The sequence below is a fragment of the Nicotiana tomentosiformis genome, chromosome 12 (assembly GCF_000390325.3).
Source record: "Nicotiana tomentosiformis chromosome 12, ASM39032v3, whole genome shotgun sequence".
Taxonomy (NCBI): domain Eukaryota; kingdom Viridiplantae; phylum Streptophyta; class Magnoliopsida; order Solanales; family Solanaceae; genus Nicotiana; species Nicotiana tomentosiformis.
The window spans coordinates 135,000,535-135,024,644 of NC_090823.1; the positions used below are offsets into that span (position 1 = coordinate 135,000,535).

The 24,110-nt window shown below is 37.4% G+C and overlaps 1 protein-coding gene and 1 pseudogene across 1 annotated transcript; one reads left to right on the forward strand and one right to left on the reverse strand.

Annotated features, from left to right (window-relative positions):
• The first annotated feature begins 2,132 nt into the window (after positions 1–2,132).
• Positions 2,133–13,955, forward strand: LOC117275996 (pleiotropic drug resistance protein 1-like; annotated as a pseudogene).
• Positions 13,956–15,108: 1,153 nt separating this feature from the next.
• Positions 15,109–22,922, reverse strand: LOC104093077 (pleiotropic drug resistance protein 1-like). The gene is made up of 19 exons (XM_070191768.1): positions 22,429–22,922; positions 21,577–21,697; positions 21,304–21,477; positions 21,057–21,216; positions 20,910–20,986; positions 19,915–19,968; positions 19,425–19,817; positions 19,055–19,336; positions 18,642–18,958; positions 18,385–18,545; positions 18,041–18,301; positions 17,790–17,965; positions 17,368–17,700; positions 16,964–17,254; positions 16,784–16,867; positions 16,351–16,712; positions 16,087–16,258; positions 15,748–16,002; positions 15,109–15,662 (listed from the first exon to the last, which is right to left on the reverse strand). Exons 1-19 carry the CDS (start codon positions 22,776–22,778, stop codon positions 15,405–15,407), a joined length of 4,281 nt encoding a protein of 1,426 aa, XP_070047869.1. The 5' UTR covers positions 22,779–22,922; the 3' UTR covers positions 15,109–15,404.
• Positions 22,923–24,110: the final 1,188 nt, after the last annotated feature.

The following is a 24,110-nucleotide window of genomic DNA, read 5'->3' on the forward strand; positions in this document are numbered from 1 at the left end:
CTAAAAGGAATAAATCTCTTTCATGACTTTTGTCCTTTTTTTGAAGGAGAAGTTTTGTACTTCTATAAAATTAGATCGATTAATCAAACCATATTAAACTATTATGATTAATTTAGTATATTTTTTTACAAAATACATAAACAAACACTTAAAATTGGTCTCTGTTGTTACTTAAATACTTCAACTTATCAAATGATCATCTAGACACTCTTGGACATCCGACACTGACATGGCAAAGTGTGGGAAGAGAGTGGTAATATGATCAGGAATAAGAATAAAAGAGAATAGAAGGGGAAGTAGACGAATCAGTCACAAGTTGTTGGCCTGGCCGTCCCGGGGGAAGGAACGGAGAAAGGGAAACTAGAAGGAGGAGGTTAGTGTCGGGAATGATCATTTGGTAAGTTGAACTGTTAAGTGACCGTTGAGGCCAAATTTAAGCGTTTGTTAAAAACTCTTGTTGCTGTATCTTTATTGAAATAAAAACTCTTTTTTTAACTTATGTTTGGGCCACTTTTAATTAATGTCAGTTTTAAGTCATGCAAACTTGTAACACATCACATTAGCTCCAATGCTAGTTTTAACTCATGTTTTTTTTAACACCCGAGCTCTTATTTAACCCATATTTAATCTTAATGCGTGGGCTCCTTTTAACCCATTCTTGGGCTTCTATTAACCAATGCCAAAAATTTTCAACCTATACCTATTTTTAATCATGACAAGCAACAATGGTGAAGGTTATGTGAAGAAGACGAATAAGTTTTTTGATACGAATAAATTTTGGTTCCGCCGCTGCCCCGGTCGTCAATGTAAAAATGCATGTTTTACATATGATAAAGGCACGCTGATATTCTTCTTTAATTGCTTGTGTAGTTTCTACTTTTAGATTGAATGAACTCCCCTATCTATGAGGGTTTACAAGTGGATAGGAGAAAAGACCAGGGAGATATGCTATGTCAACAAGAGGTGAACCCACTAATTATAGACTCTTTAATTTATAGTCTGTTTGGACTGTTGCATATCATTAAAAGATGTAGTGTAGACTAAAAAAAACTTTTATAGATTGAATCAGGGTAGAGCTAGGGGTTTAGAAAAAAATATTGTATATACAAGATTAAAAAAATTATTTATCATATATATATATATTATTTATATACTAAAAGTGGGAACACTTTTAAGTAAAAAGTTAAATTACTAATTTACCCATATAAATTAAGTGACAATTTTAACCTTAGAAGCAAATACTATTCCAACAATATGATAAAGGCACGCTGATATTCTTCTTTGCTTGTGTAGCTTATACTTTTAGATTCAATGAACTCCCCCATCTATGAGGGTCTATAACTGGATAGGAGAAAAGACTAGGGATATAATGCTATGCAAACAAGAAGTAAACCCACTATTTAGAGACTAGGTATATCTTTAAAAGATGGAGTGTAGACTAAAAAAAACTTTTAGACTGAATCAGGGGTAGAGCTAGGGATTTAGAAATTTACATTGTGTATACAAGGTTAAAAAAATCGGATATATATATATATATATATATATATATGTATGTATATGTTGAATTCCTTTGACTTCTTCACAAATTTACTTTTTCTTATCCCTAATGAAAATTTTGTCTCCAAGATAAATATATAGGAGTAACCCAATTCATTTAGTTCCAAATGTCAAATCTTAAGCATATGAACTCTAAAAGAGAAATTTGACAGTTTTCTATTGTTGATAGACTACAATATAACCAGAATGACCAATAATACTGATTACTGGTCCATATCTGACCATGTATGACGTTCTTAACATTTTTATAACTAGTGGCTGATGATTTTAATGCAGTACTTTTTAATGTATCTATTCAACAATACCTAATTAGAGAAAGCATTTTTGCAAAATGAAATTTTCCTAAAACCAAAATAACTACTATTAAATAGCCCGGCTTCTTAATTTAGCTTCTTTTGCTGCTATATAATAACTCCTTTAGCTTCAAACTTTAATAACACTCTAACTTAGGCTTAGGCAGTGGACACAAGAAGAAACTCAAGAAGTTTTCCTAAGAAATTCAATTAAGCATCAGTATATAAGAAGAAAAAGAGCTAGAATTTCTTGCATTTTGATTAAGTGGTTATTGGTTCAAAATGGAGCCAGCAAATATAAGTGATTTGAGAGGGAGTAGTTTGAGAGGGAGCTTAAAGTTAAGTGTGAATAGTACTAACTCTATATGGAGGAACAATGGTGTGGAGATTTTTAGTCGTTCGTCGAGAGATGAAGATGATGAAGAGGCTCTTAAATGGGCAGCTCTTGAAAAACTTCCAACATTTAATCGTTTAAGAAAAGGTCTCTTGTTTGGATCTCAAGGTGCTGCTGCTGAAGTTGATATACATGATCTTGGTTTTCAAGAAAGAAAGAACTTGCTTGAAAGGCTTGTGAAAATCGCCAATGAGGATAATGAGAAATTCTTGTTGAAACTCAGGCAAAGAATTGACAGGTAAGTGAATGCATCTTTTTGTCCTCTCTGTATGTGTGGTTTTTCCTTCTTTGGGCTATATTATATTGTTGGACAAAAAAGATCTATATAGATGATACCAAGTAATCGAGATTAAATTTCAGTAATATTAGTATATTTACTTTAGGTTCAACGTTTGTTAGGAGTCTTCGAGCCATGTTAGAGATTTATATGTTATTAGCGAGTCTAGAGATCTTGTAGTGTTAGAGGAAAAAGGTAGTTCAATGCACTAACTTCCGCTATGCGCAGTATCTAGGGAATGGTCGGACCACATTGAGCCTTATTTATGCATTCTTACCTTGCATTTCTCCAAGAGGTTGTTTTCACGGCTTGAACCCGTGACCTCCTGGTCACACAGCGCATATATTACCGTTGCGCCAAGGCTCTCTTCAACTTGAAAAAAACTAGTTTTTATAATTTTTAACTGAGGCGTGCTTAAATGGAGCGCCATGGACAATGATGATTCACATAGTCGGGGTCCGACTTGCTTAGAATAGAGACGCAATAGTTGTTATAGTGTGGTTTATCTATGAGTAGCTGTTCTTTTCCCCTTGCTTAGAATAGAGACGGCGTACAATAGACCCGTGTGGTCCGGCCCTTCCCCGGACCCCGCGCATAGCGGGAGCTTAGTGCACCGGGCTGCGCTTTTAGTTGTTCTTTTCCCCCTTAATTTAAGTGGTTTGACTTTGCTTCTTTTTTTTTTCTTTTTACAGAGTTGGGATAGATTTGCCATCAATAGAAGTAAGATATCAAAGATGACATCAAAGATGGTGCAAATTTGAACTCTTTGCAGGTGACATCAAAGATGGATCAGCAACAATATTGGGTGAGGAGGGATGAGACTTACAGGTATATCACATCAAAAGAATTTGCTGAGACATATCAATCATTCCATGTTGGGAGGAAACTTGCGAATGAGCTTGCAGCTTCATATGACAAGAGCAAAAGCCATCCTGCTGCTTTGACAACTCAAAAGTATGGTATAGGGAAGAAAGAACTCTTAAGGATCTGCACTGAAAGAGAATTCTTGCTAATGAAGAGGAACTCATTTGTTTACATCTTCAAGTTCACTCAGGTGGCAATTTTGTCTTATAAATTTGTGTTTTCCGGTCTCTATCTCATCATATTTTCTTGCAAGTGCTAATGCCTCTTTGTTTTGATATGTTTTCAGCTTTCAATTATGGCGCTCGTGACAATGACCCTCTTTTTCCGAACTGAGATGTCTCGTGATAGTATGGATGATGGAGGAATATATGCTGGTGCCCTCTTTTTTTGCTGTTGTTATGATTATGTTTAATGGAATGTCTGAGATCGCCATGACAATTTATAAACTTCCTGTCTTCTACAAGCAAAGGGACCTTCTCTTTTTCCCTTCATGGGCTTATGCAATTCCCTCACGGATGCTCAAAATCCCTATAACATTTGTTGAAGTTGGTCTATGGGTGTTCCTCACTTAATATGTCATTGGATTTGATCCGAATCCTGTAAGGTAGTAGTGTCAAACGGGCGGGTCGGGTCAGATATGGTTCGGGTCGAAAATGTGTAATGAAAAAACGAATAAATTATCCGGCCCGAACCATATTTAATACGGATAAAAAATGGGTTAATTGACGGATAATATGGGTAACCATAATATCCAAGAGTTCTTGAATATGATCACTTTTGGGAGAATTCTTTGTCTCTCAAACTTGAGGAACCCCCAATTTGAGGCTTTGCAAATGTAAAAGTTAAACCCATTGGTTATCCATTGATTACTCATTGGTTATCCGTATTCTAAAAAGATAATATGGTTCTTATCCATATTTGACCCGTTTTTAAAAAGTTCATTATCCAACCCATTTTTTAGTGGATAATATGAGTGGTTAACAGTTTTATTTTAACCATTTTGCCACCACTACCGTAAGGTAAGGGAAGAAAAAGATGATGCAGGATAAAGATCATGTTCCTTTTTCTCGTGATTACTAAACAAGAGTATATTTTTGCAGATTGTTCAAACATTTCTTGCTACTCATATTAGTACACCAGATGGCATCAGGATTGTTCCGCTTCATTGGGGCAGTTGGACGGACCATGGGAGTAGCTAATACATTTGGAACATTTGCTCTTCTTTTACAATTTGCATTGGGTGGATTCGTTCTATCACGAGGTATATTTGGTGATTCATACGTTTGTAGAAGCTCTTGTCTTGGTTAAACTTACTAGCTAATGTTGTAGATGATGTGAAGAAATGGTGGATATGGGGTTACAGGTCTTCACCGTTGATGTATTCTATGAACTCAATTCTTGTGAATGAATTTAAAAAGTGAAAACATAATGCACCAAATGGAACTGAGCCACTTGGAGTTGCAGTTTTAAGATCTCGAGGGTTCTTCCCATATGCATACTAGTACTGAATAGGTATTGGTGCACTTATCGGATTTACAATTGTCTTTAACATCTGCTACAGTGTTGCACTTGCTTATCTCAACCGTGAATATCTCTCGAGTTTTTCCATTTATATTTCCACATAGGAGAAAAGATTGAACTTTTTGTTTGAATATCTACGGCATTTGGTAAGCCGCAAGGTATGACATCGGAAGACGGTGAAGATGCCAAAATAACTTACAATGACAAAGAAGAGTCCAATAGTAAGGGTAAAAAGGGAATGATTCTTCCATTTGAACCGCATTCCATCACCTTTGGTGAAGTTATTGTTGGAATAAACCTCCCACAAAAATAATATTTACGGTAATAAAAGCGGAATAATAACGTAGCACCGAAATATGGTAAGTAATAAGAATAAAATAGTGACAACGACACCAAGATTTTTACGTGGAAAACCCTTTTGAATAAGAGAAAAAAATACGGGCCCGAGACGAGCAACTGATATCACTATAGCAAAGAATTTTACACTTTGTAGGTCCGAGTAAAATACTCCAAAGACCACTACAACACTCAAAAGAAATAACTCTCTTTTGATATTCCCACCTCACTACAATATCGCTCACTCTCTATTTTTTCTCACAAACTATTTTCTTATACCCTGTCTGTGATGCCTCACTTTTTCTCTCTCTCTTTGTTGGTGTAATACAAATGGCTCAGGAGCTCTCTATTTATAAAGATTTAATACTCCTCCAGATGTCATCAGTGACATCAAAAGAAAGAAACTTCAAACTCTTCAATGTGGACAATTCAAAAAACGTTGGTTGCCAATTCAAGAAAGACTAGTGACATTAGAAGTCTTTTACAAAGGAAGAAAAACATCTTCCTTATTTCATGGGATGGACCCATCAAATCTTCCCCTTCAGTCCCATTCACCTGAATGAGGTAACACCATAGTTTCTAGTTTGAGTGCATGCCGACAAGTTCATTGCATAGCTCGAACTTGTCTCTTGGTACCACCTTAGTTAGCATATCCGAAGGATTCTCACTTGTATGGATCTTCTTGACATGTATAGATCTATCCTCTATTTTTTCTCGAATCCAGTGATATCTCACATCGATATGCTTCGTCCTTGCGTGATACATGATTTTTTTGCTTAGGTCTATTGCACTTTGACTGTCACAATAGACGACATACCCGTTTTGATGCAATCCAAGCTCTCGAAGGAACCGTTTCAGTCAAACCATCTCCTTGCCAGCTTCAGTAGCGGCAATATACTCTGCTTCAGTTGTATAGAGTGCGACACACTTCTGCAACTTCAACTGCCATGATATAGCTCCCCCTGAAAATGTGAACAGGTATCTTGTAGTAGATTTAGGATTATCAAGATCACCTGCCATATCAGCGTCCGTGTAGCCCTTCAAGATTGGATCAGATCCTCAAAAACACAAGCAGTCTCCTGTGGTACCTCGCAGGTACCTCAATATCCACTTGACTGCTTCCCAATGTTCTTTTTCTGGTTTTTCATGGAACCTGCTAACAACACCAACTGCATGAGCAATATCTGGTCTGGTGCATACCCTTTTTCCTCCACTGTTGTAGGACACATCTTCTTGCTCAATTTTAGATGACCAGTAAGAGGTGTGTTGAATGGCTTAGCATTTTTCATGTTGAAGCGTTCCAGTACACGTTCAATGTACTTTTCCTGAGACAACCACAACTTTCTACTTGTTCGCTCTTGAACTATCTTCATACCCAGAATTTGTTGTGCTAGGCCCAAATCCTTCATATCAAATGACTTGGACAAATCTCCCTTCAACTTTGCGATCAACCCCTTGTCTTTTCCTACAATTAACATGTCATCCACATACAACAACAATATAATAAAGTTATTTTTAGAAAATCTTTTGAAGTATACACATGGATCATAATATGTCTTTGTGTATGTTTGACTTTTCATGAATGAGTCAAACTTCTTGTACCACTGCCTTGGTTCCTGCTTCAACCCATAAAGACTCTTATTCAGTTTGCACACCATGTGTTTCCTTTCAGCTACTTCAATCCTTCTGGCTGCTCTATATAGATCTCCTCTTCCAAATCTCCGTGAAGAAATGCAGTTTTCACGTCCAACTGCTGCACTTCAAGATCTAGGCTAGCTGCTAAGCTCAAGATTGTTTGAATAGAAGTCATTTTGACAACAGGTAAGAAAATTTCGTCAAAATCAATACCTTTTTTCTGTTCGAAGCCTTTAACCACCAATCGAGCTTTGTATATGATCAGCTTTCCATTTTCATCTTTCTTGATTTTAAAGACCCACTTACATTTGAGTGGTCTTTTACCCTTTGGAAGTTCAACCAGCTTGTAAGTGCCATTGTTTTGTAGAGATTCCATCTCTTCTTGCATGGCTTTCATCCACTGGTGCTTTTCTGGATGGGACAACACCTCCTTAAGACTTTCTGGCTCCCCCTCATCACTGATGAGGACATACTCCGTGGCAGGGTACCTGCATGACTCTACCCTTGGCCTTTCTGATCTCCTCAGAGGTTGAGGTTGTTCTTCTCCCCGAGTGGGGTGATCCACTTGCTCGACATCATCATCAAGTTGCTCCCCCTCCTCAATAACCTCACCAGGTTGCTCACCCTGCTCGGCAACCTCGTCGGTCCTACTTTCTGCATTTGTGGGATTGTTAGAAGTAGAAGGAATAGTAACAAGGTTAGGAATTATACTATTCTTGGCTTTCTCTTGCAAATTGTCAGCAGTTCCAACTTCACTTTCTCGGAAGACTACATCTCTGCTTCTGATGACCTTCTTTACAGGATCCTACAATTTGTATCCGAACTCTTCATCTCCATATCCGATGAATATGCAAGGAACAAATTTATCATCCAGCTTTGTTCTCTGCTCCTTTGGTACATGTGCAAAAGCTCTGCAACCGAACACCTTCAGATACGAGTAGGACACTTCTTTGTTAGTCCAAACTCTCTCTGGGATGTCAAACGCCAACGGAACTGATGGACTCCTATTGATCAGGTAACATGCTGTCTGAACTGCTTCACCCCAGAATGACTTAGGCAGTTTAGCCATTCTGAGCATGCTTCTCACCTTCTCCACAATAGTACGGTTCATTCTTTCGGCTACGCCATTGTGTTGTGGGGTTCCAGAAACTGTCTTTTCATGTCTGATCCTATGGCTCAAACAGTACTATTCAAATTTCCTTGAAGTGTACTCACCTCCATTGTCACTTCGGAGACGCTATAGCTTTTGGCCTGTCTCCCTTTCCACCATAGCATAAAACTTCTGAAAAACTTGAAACACCTGATCTTTGGTTTTCAAAATATAAACCCATAATTTTCGTGAAGCATCATCAATAAAAGTAACAAAATAATTGTTACCACCCATCGATTTAATTTTTATTGCACCACAAACATTCATATACCAAATCAAGTATATTCAATTTTCTTTTAGACGATGTCAGAAATGAGACTCTATGTTGCTTACCAAATAAACAGTAGTCACAGGGTTTTACCATTGCACCTTTGGCATAAGAATTGAGTGATTTCTTGGCAAGAATCTGCAATCCCTTCTCGCTCATATGACCCATTCGTTTGTGCCACAAATATGCAGAAATCTCATCTTGTGCCGCGTTCAATTCACCTTGTCATATTTCTGCATTTGTCCTGTACAACGTGCCATGAGCAACTCCTTTACCAATGATCCCTTGGTGAGTCTTCACTTTTGATTTGCAAAATAGTTCTTGTATCCATCTTGGTCTAAAGCAATTTCCGAGATCAAGTTCATCCGCAAATCAAGTACATGTCGTACGCCCTTCAGAACCAATGTGCATCCGATATTTGTCTTGATACAAATGTCACCAATCCCCGCAATCTTTGAGTAACTTGTGTTACCCATTCTCACAAGGCCGAAATCACCTGCTACATATCTACAAAAAAAATCTCTTACCAATGTGGCATGGTAAGATGCTGCTGTATCAACCATCCATTCCGAATCAAGACCTGATAAGTGTATGTATTCCTCTTCCTCGTTTATACAGAGGACAACATTATCATTGTTTTGCCATGGCGGCTGTGTTGTCGTCATTCTTCTGGCCACTAGTTTCACCTTTGCCCTTCCTTAGGCAATCTCTTTTGATGTGACCTGGTTGATCATAATTATAGAAATTTCTAGATCTTGATTTGGATCGGTTCTTAGACTTCCCACGAGTTCCGGATCTAGCATAATTGCTCGAACTCCTTTGATAACTCCTTCCTCTACCTTCTGTGATGAGAGCATGTCCTTGATTTTCAGGCTTCTTTCTCATCTTCTCATTGAGTAGAAGAGCCGATGTGACATCTTTCAACTCAATGGTAGTCTTACCATGCAGGATGGTTGTTGCCAGATTATAGTACGAAGATGGCAACTAGTTCAACAACAAGATGGTTTTATCTTCTTCCTCAATTTTTACTCCGAGATTGGCGAGCTGTGTGATTAGTCCGTTAAACACATTTAAATGTGACAAAAAATTTGTACCTTCATCCATGTGTAGGGCGTATAGCTGCTTCTTCAGGTACAATTTATTTGTTAGCGTTTTGGACATGTATAGGCTTTCCAACCTTGTCCAAATATCACGTGCGGTGTCTTCATCAATGATGTTATTTACCACATCATCTCATAAGTGCAGCCTGATTGCACTAGCAGCCCTTTCATCCAAGTCAGCCCAATCATCAGCTTTCATGGTATCAGGCATTTTGGCATCAACATCTAGTACCTTGTGTAATCCTTGTTGGATGAGCAGATCTCTCATCCTTCTTTGACATGTTGAGAAACCGCTATCTCCGTTAAATTTTGCTACCTCGTACTTTACTCTAGACATTTTTGTTTTTCACAGAATATAGTACTACTGATAATGAATAGTATTTTTGTGAATGAACATAACCTGTACTCTGATACCAGTTGTTGGGAATAAACCCCCCACAGAAATAATATTCACGTTAATAAAAGCGAAATAATAACGTAGCACCGAGATATGGTAAGTAACAAGAATAAAATAGTGACAACGACATCAAGATTTTTACGTGAAAAACCCTTTTGAATAAGGGGAAAAACCACGGCCCCGAGACGAGCAACTGATATCACTATAGCAAGGAATTTTACACTTTGTAGGTCCGAATAAAATACTCCAAAGACCACTACAACACTCAAAAGAAATAACCCTCTTTTGATATTCCCACCTCACTATAATATCACTCAATCTCTATTTTTCTCACAGACTATTTTCTTATACCCTGTCTGTGATGCCTCACTCTTGCTTTCTCTCTTTGTTGGTGTAATACAAATGGCTCAGGAGCTCTCTATTTATAGAGATTTAATACTCCTCCAGATGTCATCAGTGACACCAAAATAAAGAAAGAAACTTCAAACTCTTCAATGTGGACAATTCAAAAAATGTTGGTTGCCAATTCAAGAAAGACTACTGATATTAAAAGTCTTTTTCAAAGGAAGAAAAACTTCTTCCTTATTTCATGGGATGGACCCATCAATTCCCCCCTCCAGTCCCATTCACCTTAAGGAGGTAACACCATAGTTTCTAGTTTGAGTGCATGCCGTCAAGTTCTTTGCATAGCTCAAACTTGTCTCTTGGTACCACCTTAGTCAGCATATCCGAAGGATTCTCACTTGTATGGATCTTCTTGATATGTATAGATCCATCCTCTATTCTTTCTCGAATCCAGTGATATCTCACGTCGATATGCTTTGTCCTTGCGTGATACATGGTGTTTTTGCTTAGGTCTAATGCACTTTGACTGTCACAATAGACGACATACCCGTTTTGATGCAATCCAAGCTCTCGAAGGAACCATTTCAGCCAAACCATCTCCTTGCCAGCTTCAGTAGCGGCAATATACTCTGCTTCAGTTGTATAGAGTGCGATACACTTCTGCAACTTCGACTGCCATGATATAGCTCCCCCTGAAAATGTGAACAGGTATCCTGTAGTAGATTTATGATTTTCAAGATCACCTGCCATATCAGCGTCCGTGTAGCCCTTCAAGATTGGATCAGATCCTTCAAAACACAAGCAGTCTCCTGTGGTACCTTGCAGGTACCTCAATAGTTATATACTCTGTTGACATGCCTCAGGTAACTACTGGTGCTAATCCTGCATTTCAACAATATATTATTGAACTTTCCGATGATACTTGCAGGAAATGAAAGATCAGGGCGCCATGGGAGATAGATTGGTACTTCTGAAGGGTGTAAGTGGATCTTTCCGGCCCGGTGTTTTGACAGCTTTGATGGGAGTTAGTGGGGCTGGAAAAACAACATTAATGGATGTATTGGCTGGAAGAAAAACAGGAGGATATATTGAGGGTGGTATCAAGATCTTTGGCTATCCTAAGAAGCAAGAAACATTCGTATGATATATTTGGATACTGTGAGCAGAATGATATCCATTCACCTTATGTTACAGTTTATGAGTCATTAGTATACTCAGCTTGGCTCCGTTTACCTCATGATGTTGATGAAAAGACTAGAAAGGTTGGCTCCATTTGAAAAGTTTTTCTTCCATAACATGAATCTCTCGCCCAAATGTTGGTTAAACATAATAAAGAAGGTCAAAATCATATTACATTTCCTATCTATTATCCTTGTACAATGTTTGTTGAAGAAGTTATGGAACTTGTGGAGCTTACACCATTAAGATCAGCCTTAGTTGGTTTGCCAGGAGTCAACAGTCTCTCAACTAAGCAACACAAAAGATTGACCATTGCAGTGGAATTAGTAGCCAACCCCTCTATCATTTTTACGGATGAACCAACTTCAGGGCTAGATGCAAGGGCTGCTGCGATTGTGATGAGAACTGTTAGGAACACTGTTGACAAAGGGAGAACCGTTGTTTGTACCATCCATCAGCCTAGTATTGACATTTTTGAAGCCTTTGATGAGGTGAATTTAATACCTTTTTGAACCTAATCAAGCTAATAAATGTGTTTTTTCTTTCTCTTTTGACGTTGCGTACTAATATAAGCACCACTCTTTGCAGCTATTTCTAATGAAACGAGGAGGACAAGAAATATATGTTGGTCCTTTAGGTCACCATTCTTGCCATTTGATCAAATATTTTGATGTAAATTGTCCAAGTAAAAAGGATCTTTCCTTGTTTCCATAAAATACTAACTAATTTTTCCTGTATTCAGTCAATGCCCGGGGTAAGTAAAATACCAGATGGTCACAATCCAGCAACTTGGATGTTAGAAGTCACAACCTTGGCTCAGGAAATGATGTTGGGGGTCGATTTTGCTGATTTATACAAGAAATCAGACCTTTATAGGGGGGACAAAAGCATTGATAAGTGAACTGAGAGTGCCTTACCTTGGTACAAAAGACATGTATTTTGATAGTCAATATTCACAGCCATTTCGGACCCAATGTATGGCTTGCCTTTGGAAGCAACACTGGTCATACTGGCGTAATCCTGCTTATACTGCAGTCAGATTTCTCTTTGCAGTCTTCGTCGCCTTGGCCATAGGGATAATGTTCTGGGATCTTGGTAGTAAAGTGTAAGTCCAAACATATGAGACAAAACAAGTACTCATATCATCTGGAAAATCCTTTAGCTCTTAATGCTAAAAGCCTATATCTTTTTGTTACAGGGGTAACAACCAAGACCTGTTTAACACTATGGGATCAATGTATGCTGCTGTTTTCTTCCTTGGCTTTCAAAATCAATCATCTGTGCTGCCTGTTGTTGCCGTTGAGCGTACAATATTTTACAGAGAAAGAGCTTCTGGAACGTATTCTGCCTTCCCCTATACCTTTGGACAAGTGAGGAGAGAATTTAACTTCGTATAAGCCAATTTCTGGTTTAACAAGTCTAAATTACTTATAATATTTTTCTATCTTGCAGGTTTTCATTGAAATGCCGTATGTCTTTGTGCAAGCTATTTTCTATGGCGTCATTGTCTATGCTATGATTGGATTTGAATGGACAGTAACCAAGTTCTTTTGGTACTTGTTTATCATGTATTTCACTCTCTTGTACTTCCACCTTTTATGGTATGATGGTCGTTGCTGTTACCCCAAATCTAAATGTTGCGCAAATTGGCGCTAGCTTCTTCTTTGCGTTGTGGAATCTTTTTTCAGGATTCATTATCCCGCGACCTGTAAGTTCTTGAAACACTTCCATTTTTGTTACTTGAAAATTAAATCAATGTAGAGCTCGAAAATGACACATTTTCATTAAAAAACAGCGTATGCTTATATGGTGGAGATGGTACTATTGTGCTTGTCCTGTTGCGTGGACCTTTTACGGTCTGGTTGTGTCACAATTTGGAGACCTCTGTTATATGCCAATTCAGAGAATTAATAGAGTCAGGAAGTTAGTTTGTTAGTACAAGGGCATATTTGTCATTTACTATGAAATGTAATTAGTTAAAAAGGGGTTAAGGGCTACGGGAGTACCAGTTTCTGTTACACTTTCAGTTAGGAGAGTTAGGGCATTTCACTTCATTCAATTGCTGCGTATAAAGTAGGGGAATCTTGTATCATTGGGAATTAAAGGAAATAATATCATCTCGATCCTTCTCTATTCATCTTCTCTTCAGTTTTCTTCAGCAATTCTTGTTCAGGAGCTATTCTTTTCATTTGGTTCCTTAGAGATTTGCGACTATTTCCTGCGACTCAGTTTTGGTACTAACAACCTCCACAACAAAATTAATGATGATGTAACAGTGAAACAATTCTTGAGACGTTACTTCGGGTTCAAGCATGATTTTCTTGGAGTAGTTGCAGTTGTGACTGTTGCATATGCTGTTGTTTTTGCCTTCATATTTGCTTTGGCTATTAAGGTATTCAATTTCCAGAGAAGATAGAAGATGTTATACCTGCTGAATATCAAGTTGAGAAATGTTGAAGAAAAGATTGATTATAAAACCTTATACAGTAGAGATCCAAAAAGTTTAAGGTGCCCGAAACCTCCCCCCTCATACCCCACAGAATATTGAATTTTTTTACTTTACCTTGTACAATTGTATTAGGGAATTAAATAAAACCTTCAAAATTGTAATTTGTCCCCTTCTAAAACTTTTTCTCCAACTACTTGAATTCTATTTGAAATTTAAGAGTCTGTAAAAGGAAACAGAAACTTACAGTAAATATATACTACCTACCGGTGGCAAAATGGTTAAAAAAAATAGTTTTTTACCGATATTATCCATTAAAAAATGGGTTGGATAATGAACTTTTTAAAAACGGGTCGGATATGGATAAAAACCATATTATCCATTTAGAAAATGGTTAACCAAATGGATAACCAATGAATAACTAATATGTTTAACTTTTACATTTGTAAAGCCTCAAATTGGGGGTTACTCAAGTTTGGGAGACTAGGAATTCTTCCAAAAGTGATCATATTCAAGAAGTCATGGATAATATGGATATTTATATTATCCGCCGGATAACACTTTTTTTATCCGTCTCAAATACGTTTTTTATCCGTCGGGTCGGATAATTTATCCGTTTTTTAAATTACCCGTTTTTGACCCGTTCATATCCGACTCGACCGGCCCGTTTGACACCCCTAATACTACCTATATAACATGCTGATCTTCATCTTGATGCATAGCTTCTCTTGAATATCAAATAAAAAAGGCAACTCATGGCTATTAGTGGTGCAATGACAACACCGGGCTAGCTAGATGGTGTAAGTATTTCTTACACCATCCGTGCGTACAACTTAAACTCTTCCACACACATAAAAAAAACATGAGATAAAGATGAAAACGAAAAGCCTGCTCGGCGTCTCCCATTGCACCACCAACAACCATGTTGCAAAATTGATACTTATAAAATTATAAATGAAGAAAATACTGATCGAAGGAGCTGATGGTTAAATTTCAAGAAATATTTGCTTCCTTTTATTTCTGATTTTTTTTGAGTTAGACAAGATTCTGTTAATTAGTGGGATTTTCGAATAACTAAGAGTAGAATTTCACTTTCTAGCTTATTAGAATATCTTTTCATCAACTCACAAATGCTGCTAAGAGAGTGAGTTCTTGTTTTAGTGAGTAGAATTTCATTTGTTTTACCAAAATATGTCTTTTAAATTCTGTCTGCAACTTCAAGAATATTTTTGTGTGGTGGTGGTGGTGGTTCACTTTCTAGGGGGCAAAATCTTAAAATACTCAACTTTTGTTTCTTTAATTTTTCTAGGACAAACATGAGAATATGCTTCTACTTTGCATAATAGTAAGAAAAAGGTTGTATTGTATTCCTTTTCTTTATCATCTGAGGAAGAATTCTCTTTACTCAAATGTGCTTCACAATTGTTACTACAACTGATGTCTTGAAATAGAAAGAAAGTGAATCAATCAGTATATGGCTAAATAAATATATTGGCCAAGTATCTGAAAGATAGTAACTAGATCCAATACTAACAGAACATATATATGTATACTTCTTCAAGTGGTAACCTGTATACACGAGTTTTATAATCGATCTCTTCTTCAATTTCCTCATATAGATCTTCAGCAGGTATAAAATCTTCTATCTTTTCTGGAAGTTGAATACTTTAATAGCCAAAGCAAATGTGAAGCCAAAAACAACAGCATATGCAACAGTCACAACTGCAACTACTCCAAGAAAATCATGCTTGTACCCGAAGTAACGTCTCAAGAATTGTTCCACTGTTTCATCATCAGTTATTTTGTTTTGGAGGTCTCCAAATTGTGATGCAACCAAACCATACAAAGTCCAGGCAACAGGACAAGCCCAATAGTACCATCTCCACCATATGGCCATATGCTGTTTTTCAATGAAGAAAACATGTCATTTTCGAGCTCTAAATTGATTTTCATGTAACAACAATGGAAGTGTTTTAACAACTTACAGGTCGCGGAACAATGAATCCTGAGAAAAGATTCCACATGGCAAAGAAGAAGACAGCGACAATTTGTGCAATATGTTGATTTGGAGTAACAGCAACGCTCATCAAACCATAAAAGGTGAAGTATAAGAGAGTGAAATACGTGATGAACAAGTACCAAAAGAACTTGGTTACTGTCCATTCAAATCCAATCATAGCATAGACAATGACGCCATAGAAAACAGCTTGCACAAAGACATACGGCATTTCAATGCAAACCTGCAAGATAATTAAAAAATATTATGTGTATTTTAGACTATTTTACTAGAAATTGGCTTATAAGAAGTTAAATTCTCTGCTCACTTGTCCAAAGGCATAGGGGAAGGCAGAATACATTCCAGCAGCTCTTTCTCTGTAAAATACTGTACGCTCAACGGCTACAACAGGCAGAACTGATGCTGTATTTTGAAAACCAATAAAGAAAACAGCAGCATACATTGATCCCATAGAGTTAAATACATCTTGGGTCTTACCCCTGTGAAAAAAAATTAAGCTTTTAGCATTAAGAACTAAAAGTATTTTCCAGATTATATGAGTACTTGTTTCGTCTCATAAGTTTTGACTTACACTTTAGTACCAAGATCCCAGAACATTGTCCCTATGGCCAAGGCGACGAAGACTGTAAAGAGAAATCTGACTGCAGTATAAGCAGGATTACGCCAGTATGACCAGTGTTGCTTCCAAAGGCAAGCCATACATTGGGTCCGAAATGGCTGTGAATATTGACTATCGAAATACAGGTCTTTTGTACCAGGGCGAGGCACGCTGAGTTCACTAATCAACACTTTATTCCTCCTGTAAAGATCTGATCTCTTGTATAAATCAGTAAAATCAACCCCCAAAATCATTTCTTGAGCCGAGGTTGTGACTTCTAACATCCAAGTTGCTGGATTGTAGCCATCTTGTATTTTACTTATCCCAGACATTGACTGAATGCAAGAAAAATTAGTTTAGTATTTAATCAAAAAAAGAAAAGCTCTGTATCACTTAGACAACTTACCTCAAAGTATTTGATCAAATGGCAAGAATGGTGACCTAAAGGACCAACATATATTTCTTGTCCTCCTCGTTTCATTAGAAATAGCTGCAAAGAGTGGTGTTTATATTAGTATGCAATGTCAAAAGAGAAAGAAGAACACATTTATTAGCTTGATTGGGTTCAAAAAGGTATTAAATTCACCTCATCAAAGGCTTCAAAAATGTCGATACTAGGCTGATGAATGGTACAAACAACAGTTCTCCCTGTGTCAACAGTGTTCCTAACAGTTCTCATCACAATCGCAGCAGCCCTTGCATCCAGACCTGAAGTTGGTTCATCCATGAAAATGATAGAGGGGTTTGCTACTAATTCCACTGCAATGGTCAACCTTTTGCGTTGCTCAGTTGAGAGACCGTTGACTCCTGGCAAACCAACTAAGGCTGATCTTAATGGTGTAAGCTCCACAAGTTCCATAATTTCGTCAACAAACATCTGCACAAGGATAGTAAATAAGAAATGCCATATTTCTACCTTCTTTGTTGTGTTTAACGGATTTTTGGGCGAGAGATTCATGTTATGGAAGGAAATTTTCAAAAGTTGTGAACCTTTCTAGTCTTTTCATCAACATCATGAGGTAAACGCAGCCAAGCTGAGAATACTAATGACTCATGAACTGTAACATAAGGTGAATGGATATCATTCTGCTCACAGTATCCAGATATACGTGCGAATGTTTCTTGCTTCTTAGGATAGCCAGAGATCTTAATACCACCCTCAATATATCCTCCTGTTTTCCTTCCTGCCAATACATCCATCAATGTTGTTTTTCCAGCCCCACTAACTCCCATCAAAGCTGTCAAAACACCAGGCCTGAAAGCTCCGCTTACTCCCTTCAGAAGTACCAATCTATCTTCAGTGGCGCCCTGATCTTTCATTTCCTGTATCATGGGAAAGCTTAGTAACATATTATTGAAATGCAGGATTAGCATCAGTAGTTACTGATAAGTAACAATTCCTGGTTAGTTACCTGAGGCATGTCAACAGAGTATATAACTTCATCAAAGGTGATGGAATGCGGTTCAAATGGAAGAACCATTCCCTTTTTCTTACTCTGACCCTCACTATTGGACTGTTCTTTCTCATTGCTAGTTGTTTTGGCATCTTCACTGTCTTTTGGTATCATAGCTTGCGGCTTGCCAAATGCTGTTGATATTCACACTAGCATTCAATCTTTTCGCCTTAGGGAAAACTAAATGTAGAAACTCGAGAGATACTCACAGTTGAGATAAGCAAGTGCAAGACTGAAGCAGATGTTAAAGAGGATTGTGAATCCAACAAGTGCACCAATACCTATCCAGTACCAGTATGCATCCGGGAAGAACCCTCGAGATCTTACAACTGCAACTCCAAGTGGCTCAGTTCCATTTGGTGCAATATGTTTCCACTTTTTCCCATCAAATTCATTCACAAAAATTGAATTAATAGAATACATCAATGGTGAAGACCAGTAACCCCATATCCACCATTTCTTCACATCACCTACAATATTAGCCATAGACTATTAACACTAGTCGGTTTAAGCAAGTCAAAAGCTTCTACAGACATAAAATCACCAAATATACCTCGCGAAAGAACGAATCCACCCAATGCAAATTGTAAAAGGAGAGCAAATGTTCCAAATGTATTAGCAACTCCCATGGTCCTTCCAACTGCCCCAATGAAGCGGAACAATCCTGATGCCATCAGGTTTACTAATATGAGTAGCAAGAATTGTTTGAGAAATCTGAAAAAAAAAGACTCCTGTTTAGTAATCACGGGAAAAAGGGAACTATTGAAGGTAACTTGATCTTTATTCTACATCATCTTTTTCTTCCCATACCTTACAGGATTCGGATCAAATCCAATGACATAGTAAGTGAGGAACACCCATAGACCAACTTCAACAAATGTTATAGGGATTTTGAGCATCCATGAGGGAATTGCATAAGCCCATGAAGGGAAAAAGAGAAGGTCCCTTTGCTTGTAGAAGACAGGAAGTTTATAAATTGTCATGGCTATCTCAGACATTCCATTAAACATATTCATAACAACCGCAAAAAAGAGGGCACCAGCATATATTCCTCCATCATCCATACTATCACGAGACATCTCAGTTCGGAAAAAGAGGGTCATTGTCACGAGCGCCATAATTGAAAGCTGAAAACATATCAAAACAAAGAGGCATTAGCACTTGCAAGTAAATATGATGAGATAGAGACCGGAAAACACAAATTTATAAGACAAAATTGCCACCTGAGTGAACTTGAAGATGTAAACAAATGAGTTCCTCTTCATTAGCAAGAATTCTCTTTCAGTGCAGATCCTTAAGAGTTCTTTCTTCCCTATACCATACTTTTGAGTTGTCAAAGCAGCAGGATGGCTTTTGCTCTTGTCATATGAAGCTGCAAGCTCATTCGCAAGTTTCCTCCCAACATGGAATGATTGATATGTCTCAGCAAATTCTTTTGATGTGATATACCTGTAAGTCTCATCCCTCCTCACCCAATATTGTTGCTGATCCATCTTTGATGTCACCTGCAAAGAGTTCAAATTTGCACCATCAGAAGGGAAACTGGATCTAGGCTTCTCAACCTTATTAGTCGTAGGCCATTGTAAGACATACTTCTTGCAAGAAGTCGGCCACGCCTTTTCTATCTGGGCATTTGAAACCCATGGACTCGAAGAAGCCAAGGACGTCCTCTCGCGGACCCTGATAAACAATTTGCCCATCTGATAACAGAATAATCTCATCAAACAAGTTGTAGGTCTCGGGTGCTGGCTGCAGGAGAGATATCACAGCAGTTCCATTCAAGATTTGCACAGATTGTCTTAGAGAGTTCACAATGGAGTAAGTGGTAGAACTGTCCAATCCAGTTGAGATTTCATCCATGAAAAGTGCCTTTGACGGTCCAACGAGCATTTCACCTGTTGTCACACGCTTCTTTTGTCCTCCTGAAATACCCCTTATCATTTCATCTCCCACCATTGTATCTGCGCAAATATCCAGCCCCAACAGCTGCAGATGGAATACACAAATCACTTTGTTATCAAATTTCTTCTACCTTTTCATTATGGAAAATGAAGAGAAAATTATTGGACATAATTTTTATTACCTTAAGAACATAATCTGTAACAACATTGGCCTCTTGTCCCTCTGTTGCTGCTGCCTACGTTGTCACAAAATAATTGTGGTTATAAGCATTTGCCTTCAGGAAAGCAAGTTTTCAACTTGGTTCAATTACTAACAAATTGCTACGGATACCAGCTAATTTTTGGTATTGTCTTTTCCTTTTACTTTCCTCGGAAAGGTATTATGTGCTCTTTTTAGGAATTAGTAGACTTGTTTTCTTTTTTCTTTTTTTTCTAAAACCTTTACCGTTTATACTATTCTTCAATTTGTTTCAAGCAGTTTCTCCTTTGTAATTTTGTATCCGGTCTGTAAAGGTAGGTGGCGAGATTGTCTGTAAAGGTAGGTGGCGAGATTAGTAGCTGAAAAGATTGGGAGCCTACATATAAGGGGTAAGTATCTCTTAATGGTCTGAGACCTTTTGGGGAAAACCGTGCGGGCTTGGCCCAAATGGGATAATATCACACCACGTTAAGAGTATCATTGGGTCGTTTTAGCCCAACAATTGGTAGCAGAGCTAAGGTTCAACAAGACAAGTATGGTGATGATAGAGTGATGTTGGGGGGCTCGATTTGATTACCCTTACGAGCTTGGAGATGCGCATACAAGAAAAAGCTAGTTGCGGGCTTCGTTGTCATAGGTACTTTGATGATTTGGGTGGCATACAATGAATCTTGAAAATTGACGCGTGGATCGTGGTAATAGGCCACGTGGAACTTGGTTTAAGGGGGAGACCTGTGTATCATGTTAGTGGGCCACGTTCTAAAGGAGATTGTTGGGTGAACAAATAAAGTCCCGCATCGGTAGCTGTAAAGATTGAGAGCCTACATATAAGGTATAAGGATCTCTTGATGGTATGAGATCTTTTGGGGAAAATCGTGCAAGCTTGGTCCAAAGCTAACAATATCACACAATGTTAAAAGTATCATTGGGAGTTTTAGTCCAACAACATCTAAACATTATATAGTAATAGTCTTTTACCTTCATGAAGATGTCAATATCAGGATCTGGCTTAATTTTAGCTGCTTTCTCTCTTCTTGACAGTTCAACCAACATATCTGCAAAATTGTTCCAAGAAACATCAGTCGATATATCTATGTTAGTTAATTCTCAACACAAAATGCTAACCATAACGAGAGCCAACTCCCTGGCATCTGGCAGAGAATTCCAACGTTTCTCGCACAGTCATTTCTCCAATGTGTAAATCATGCTGGCTAATATAAGCAGCAGTTCTTTGTGGCACAAATTCATTCATTTCATGTCCATTGTAGGTCACTTTCCCAGCAACCTGATTTACACAAAAAATGGTAACTAATCTTTATATTCTCAGTACATATAACTTAATCTGTTTAATATGTAGAACTAATGATCTTACCTTAAGGGCAGGGTCAAGCTTTCCAGCCAAAGCTAATAAAAGAGTAGTTTTACCAGAACCTGGAGGTCCTAAAAGCAAAGTCATTCTGCAAGGCTTAATGATACCACTCACATCATTAAGAATAGTGAGTTTCCTTTTTTGATTTGGTAGGATATGGAAAGAGGTCAACATTGTCTATGAACCCCAAAAGAAGAAAAAAATGTTAGTTTCAAACACCCTTTTGGTAAAAGAGAAGGTGAGATTTGAAATTAAGAATTTCTTTTAGATTTTTACCTCAAGAAAATTAGTCATGAAGTTGGTAAATGTAGGCAAAGCTCTGCTTCCTATATATGCATCTGCCTCAATATTTAGATGCTCATATCTTACTTCTATTGATGGCAAATCTATCCCAACTCTGTAAAAAGAAAAAAAAAAGAAGCAAAGTCAAACCACTTAAATTAAGGGGGAAAAGAACAACTAAAAGCGCAGCCCGGTGCACTAAGCTCCCGCTATGCGCGGGGTCCGGGGAAGGGCCGGACCACACGGGTCTATTGTACGCCGTCTCTATTCTAAGCAAGGGGAAAAGAACAGCTACTCATAGATAAACCACACTATAACAACTATTGCGTCTCTATTCTAAGCAAGTCGGACCCCGACTATGTGAATCATCATTGTCCATGGCGCTCCATTTAAGCACGCCTCAGTTAAAAATTATAAAAACTAGTTTTTCTCAAGTTGAAGAGAGCCTTGGCGCAACGGTAATATATGCGCTGTGTGACCAGGAGGTCACAGGTTCAAGCCGTGAAAACAACCTCTTGGAGAAATGCAAGGTAAGAATGCATAAATAAGGCTCAATGTGGTCCGACCATTCCCTAGATACTGCGCATAGCGGAAGTTAGTGCATTGAACTACCTTTTTCCTCTAACACTACAAGATCTCTAGACTCGCTAATAACATATAAATCTCTAACATGGCTCGAAGACTCCTAACAAACGTTGAACCTAAAGTAAATATACTAATATTACTGAAATTTAATCTCGATTACTTGGTATCATCTATATAGATCTTTTTTGTCCAACAATATAATATAGCCCAAAGAAGGAAAAACCACACATACAGAGAGGACAAAAAGATGCATTCACTTACCTGTCAATTCTTTGCCTGAGTTTCAACAAGAATTTCTCATTATCCTCATTGGCGATTTTCACAAGCCTTTCAAGCAAGTTCTTTCTTTCTTGAAAACCAAGATCATGTATATCAACTTCAGCAGCAGCACCTTGAGATCCAAACAAGAGACCTTTTCTTAAACGATTAAATGTTGGAAGTTTTTCAAGAGCTGCCCATTTAAGAGCCTCTTCATCATCTTCATCTCTCGACGAACGACTAAAAATCTCCACACCATTGTTCCTCCATATAGAGTTAGTACTATTCACACTTAACTTTAAGCTCCCTCTCAAACTACTCCCTCTCAAATCACTTATATTTGCTGGCTCCATTTTGAACCAATAACCACTTAATCAAAATGCAAGAAATTCTAGCTCTTTTTCTTCTTATATACTGATGCTTAATTGAATTTCTTAGGAAAACTTCTTGAGTTTCTTCTTGTGTCCACTGCCTAAGCCTAAGTTAGAGTGTTATTAAAGTTTGAAGCTAAAGGAGTTATTATATAGCAGCAAAAGAAGCTAAATTAAGAAGCCGGGCTATTTAATAGTAGTTATTTTGGTTTTAGGAAAATTTCATTTTGCAAAAATGCTTTCTCTAATTAGGTATTGTTGAATAGATACATTAAAAAGTACTGCATTAAAATCATCAGCCACTAGTTATAAAAATGTTAAGAACGTCATACATGGTCAGATATGGACCAGTAATCAGTATTATTGGTCATTCTGGTTATATTGTAGTCTATCAACAATAGAAAACTGTCAAATTTCTCTTTTAGAGTTCATATGCTTAAGATTTGACATTTGGAACTAAATGAATTGGGTTACTCCTATATATTTATCTTGGAGACAAAATTTTCATTAGGGATAAGAAAAAGTAAATTTGTGAAGAAGTCAAAGGAATTCAACATATACATACATATATATATATATATATATATATATATCCGATTTTTTTAACCTTGTATACACAATGTAAATTTCTAAATCCCTAGCTCTACCCCTGATTCAGTCTAAAAGTTTTTTTTAGTCTACACTCCATCTTTTAAAGATATACCTAGTCTCTAAATAGTGGGTTTACTTCTTGTTTGCATAGCATTATATCCCTAGTCTTTTCTCCTATCCAGTTATAGACCCTCATAGATGGGGGAGTTCATTGAATCTAAAAGTATAAGCTACACAAGCAAAGAAGAATATCAGCGTGCCTTTATCATATTGTTGGAATAGTATTTGCTTCTAAGGTTAAAATTGTCACTTAATTTATATGGGTAAATTAGTAATTTAACTTTTTACTTAAAAGTGTTCCCACTTTTAGTATATAAATAATATATATATATATGATAAATAATTTTTTTAATCTTGTATATACAATATTTTTTTCTAAACCCCTAGCTCTACCCTGATTCAATCTATAAAAGTTTTTTTTAGTCTACACTACATCTTTTAATGATATGCAACAGTCCAAACAGACTATAAATTAAAGAGTCTATAATTAGTGGGTTCACCTCTTGTTGACATAGCATATCTCCCTAGTCTTTTCTCCTATCCACTTGTAAACCCTCATAGATAGGGGAGTTCATTCAATCTAAAAGTAGAAACTACACAAGCAATTAAAGAAGAATATCAGCGTGCCTTTATCATATGTAAAACATGCATTTTTACATTGAC

Excerpts from the sequence above, each read along its gene's own strand:
- LOC104093077 (XM_070191768.1), bottom strand. The coding sequence starts at position 22,778 with ATGGAGCCAGCAAATATAAGTGATTTGAGAGGGAGTAGTTTGAGAGGG. Across the intron at positions 19,818-19,914 it reads TTACAGATTATGTTCTTAAG|CTGTTGGGGCTGGATATTTG; the intron begins GTAATAAAAATT and ends TTCCATCTGCAG. Across the intron at positions 16,713-16,783 it reads ATTTGATCAAATACTTTGAG|TCAATGTCTGGGATAAGTAA; the intron begins GTAAGTTGTCTA and ends TCTTGCATTCAG.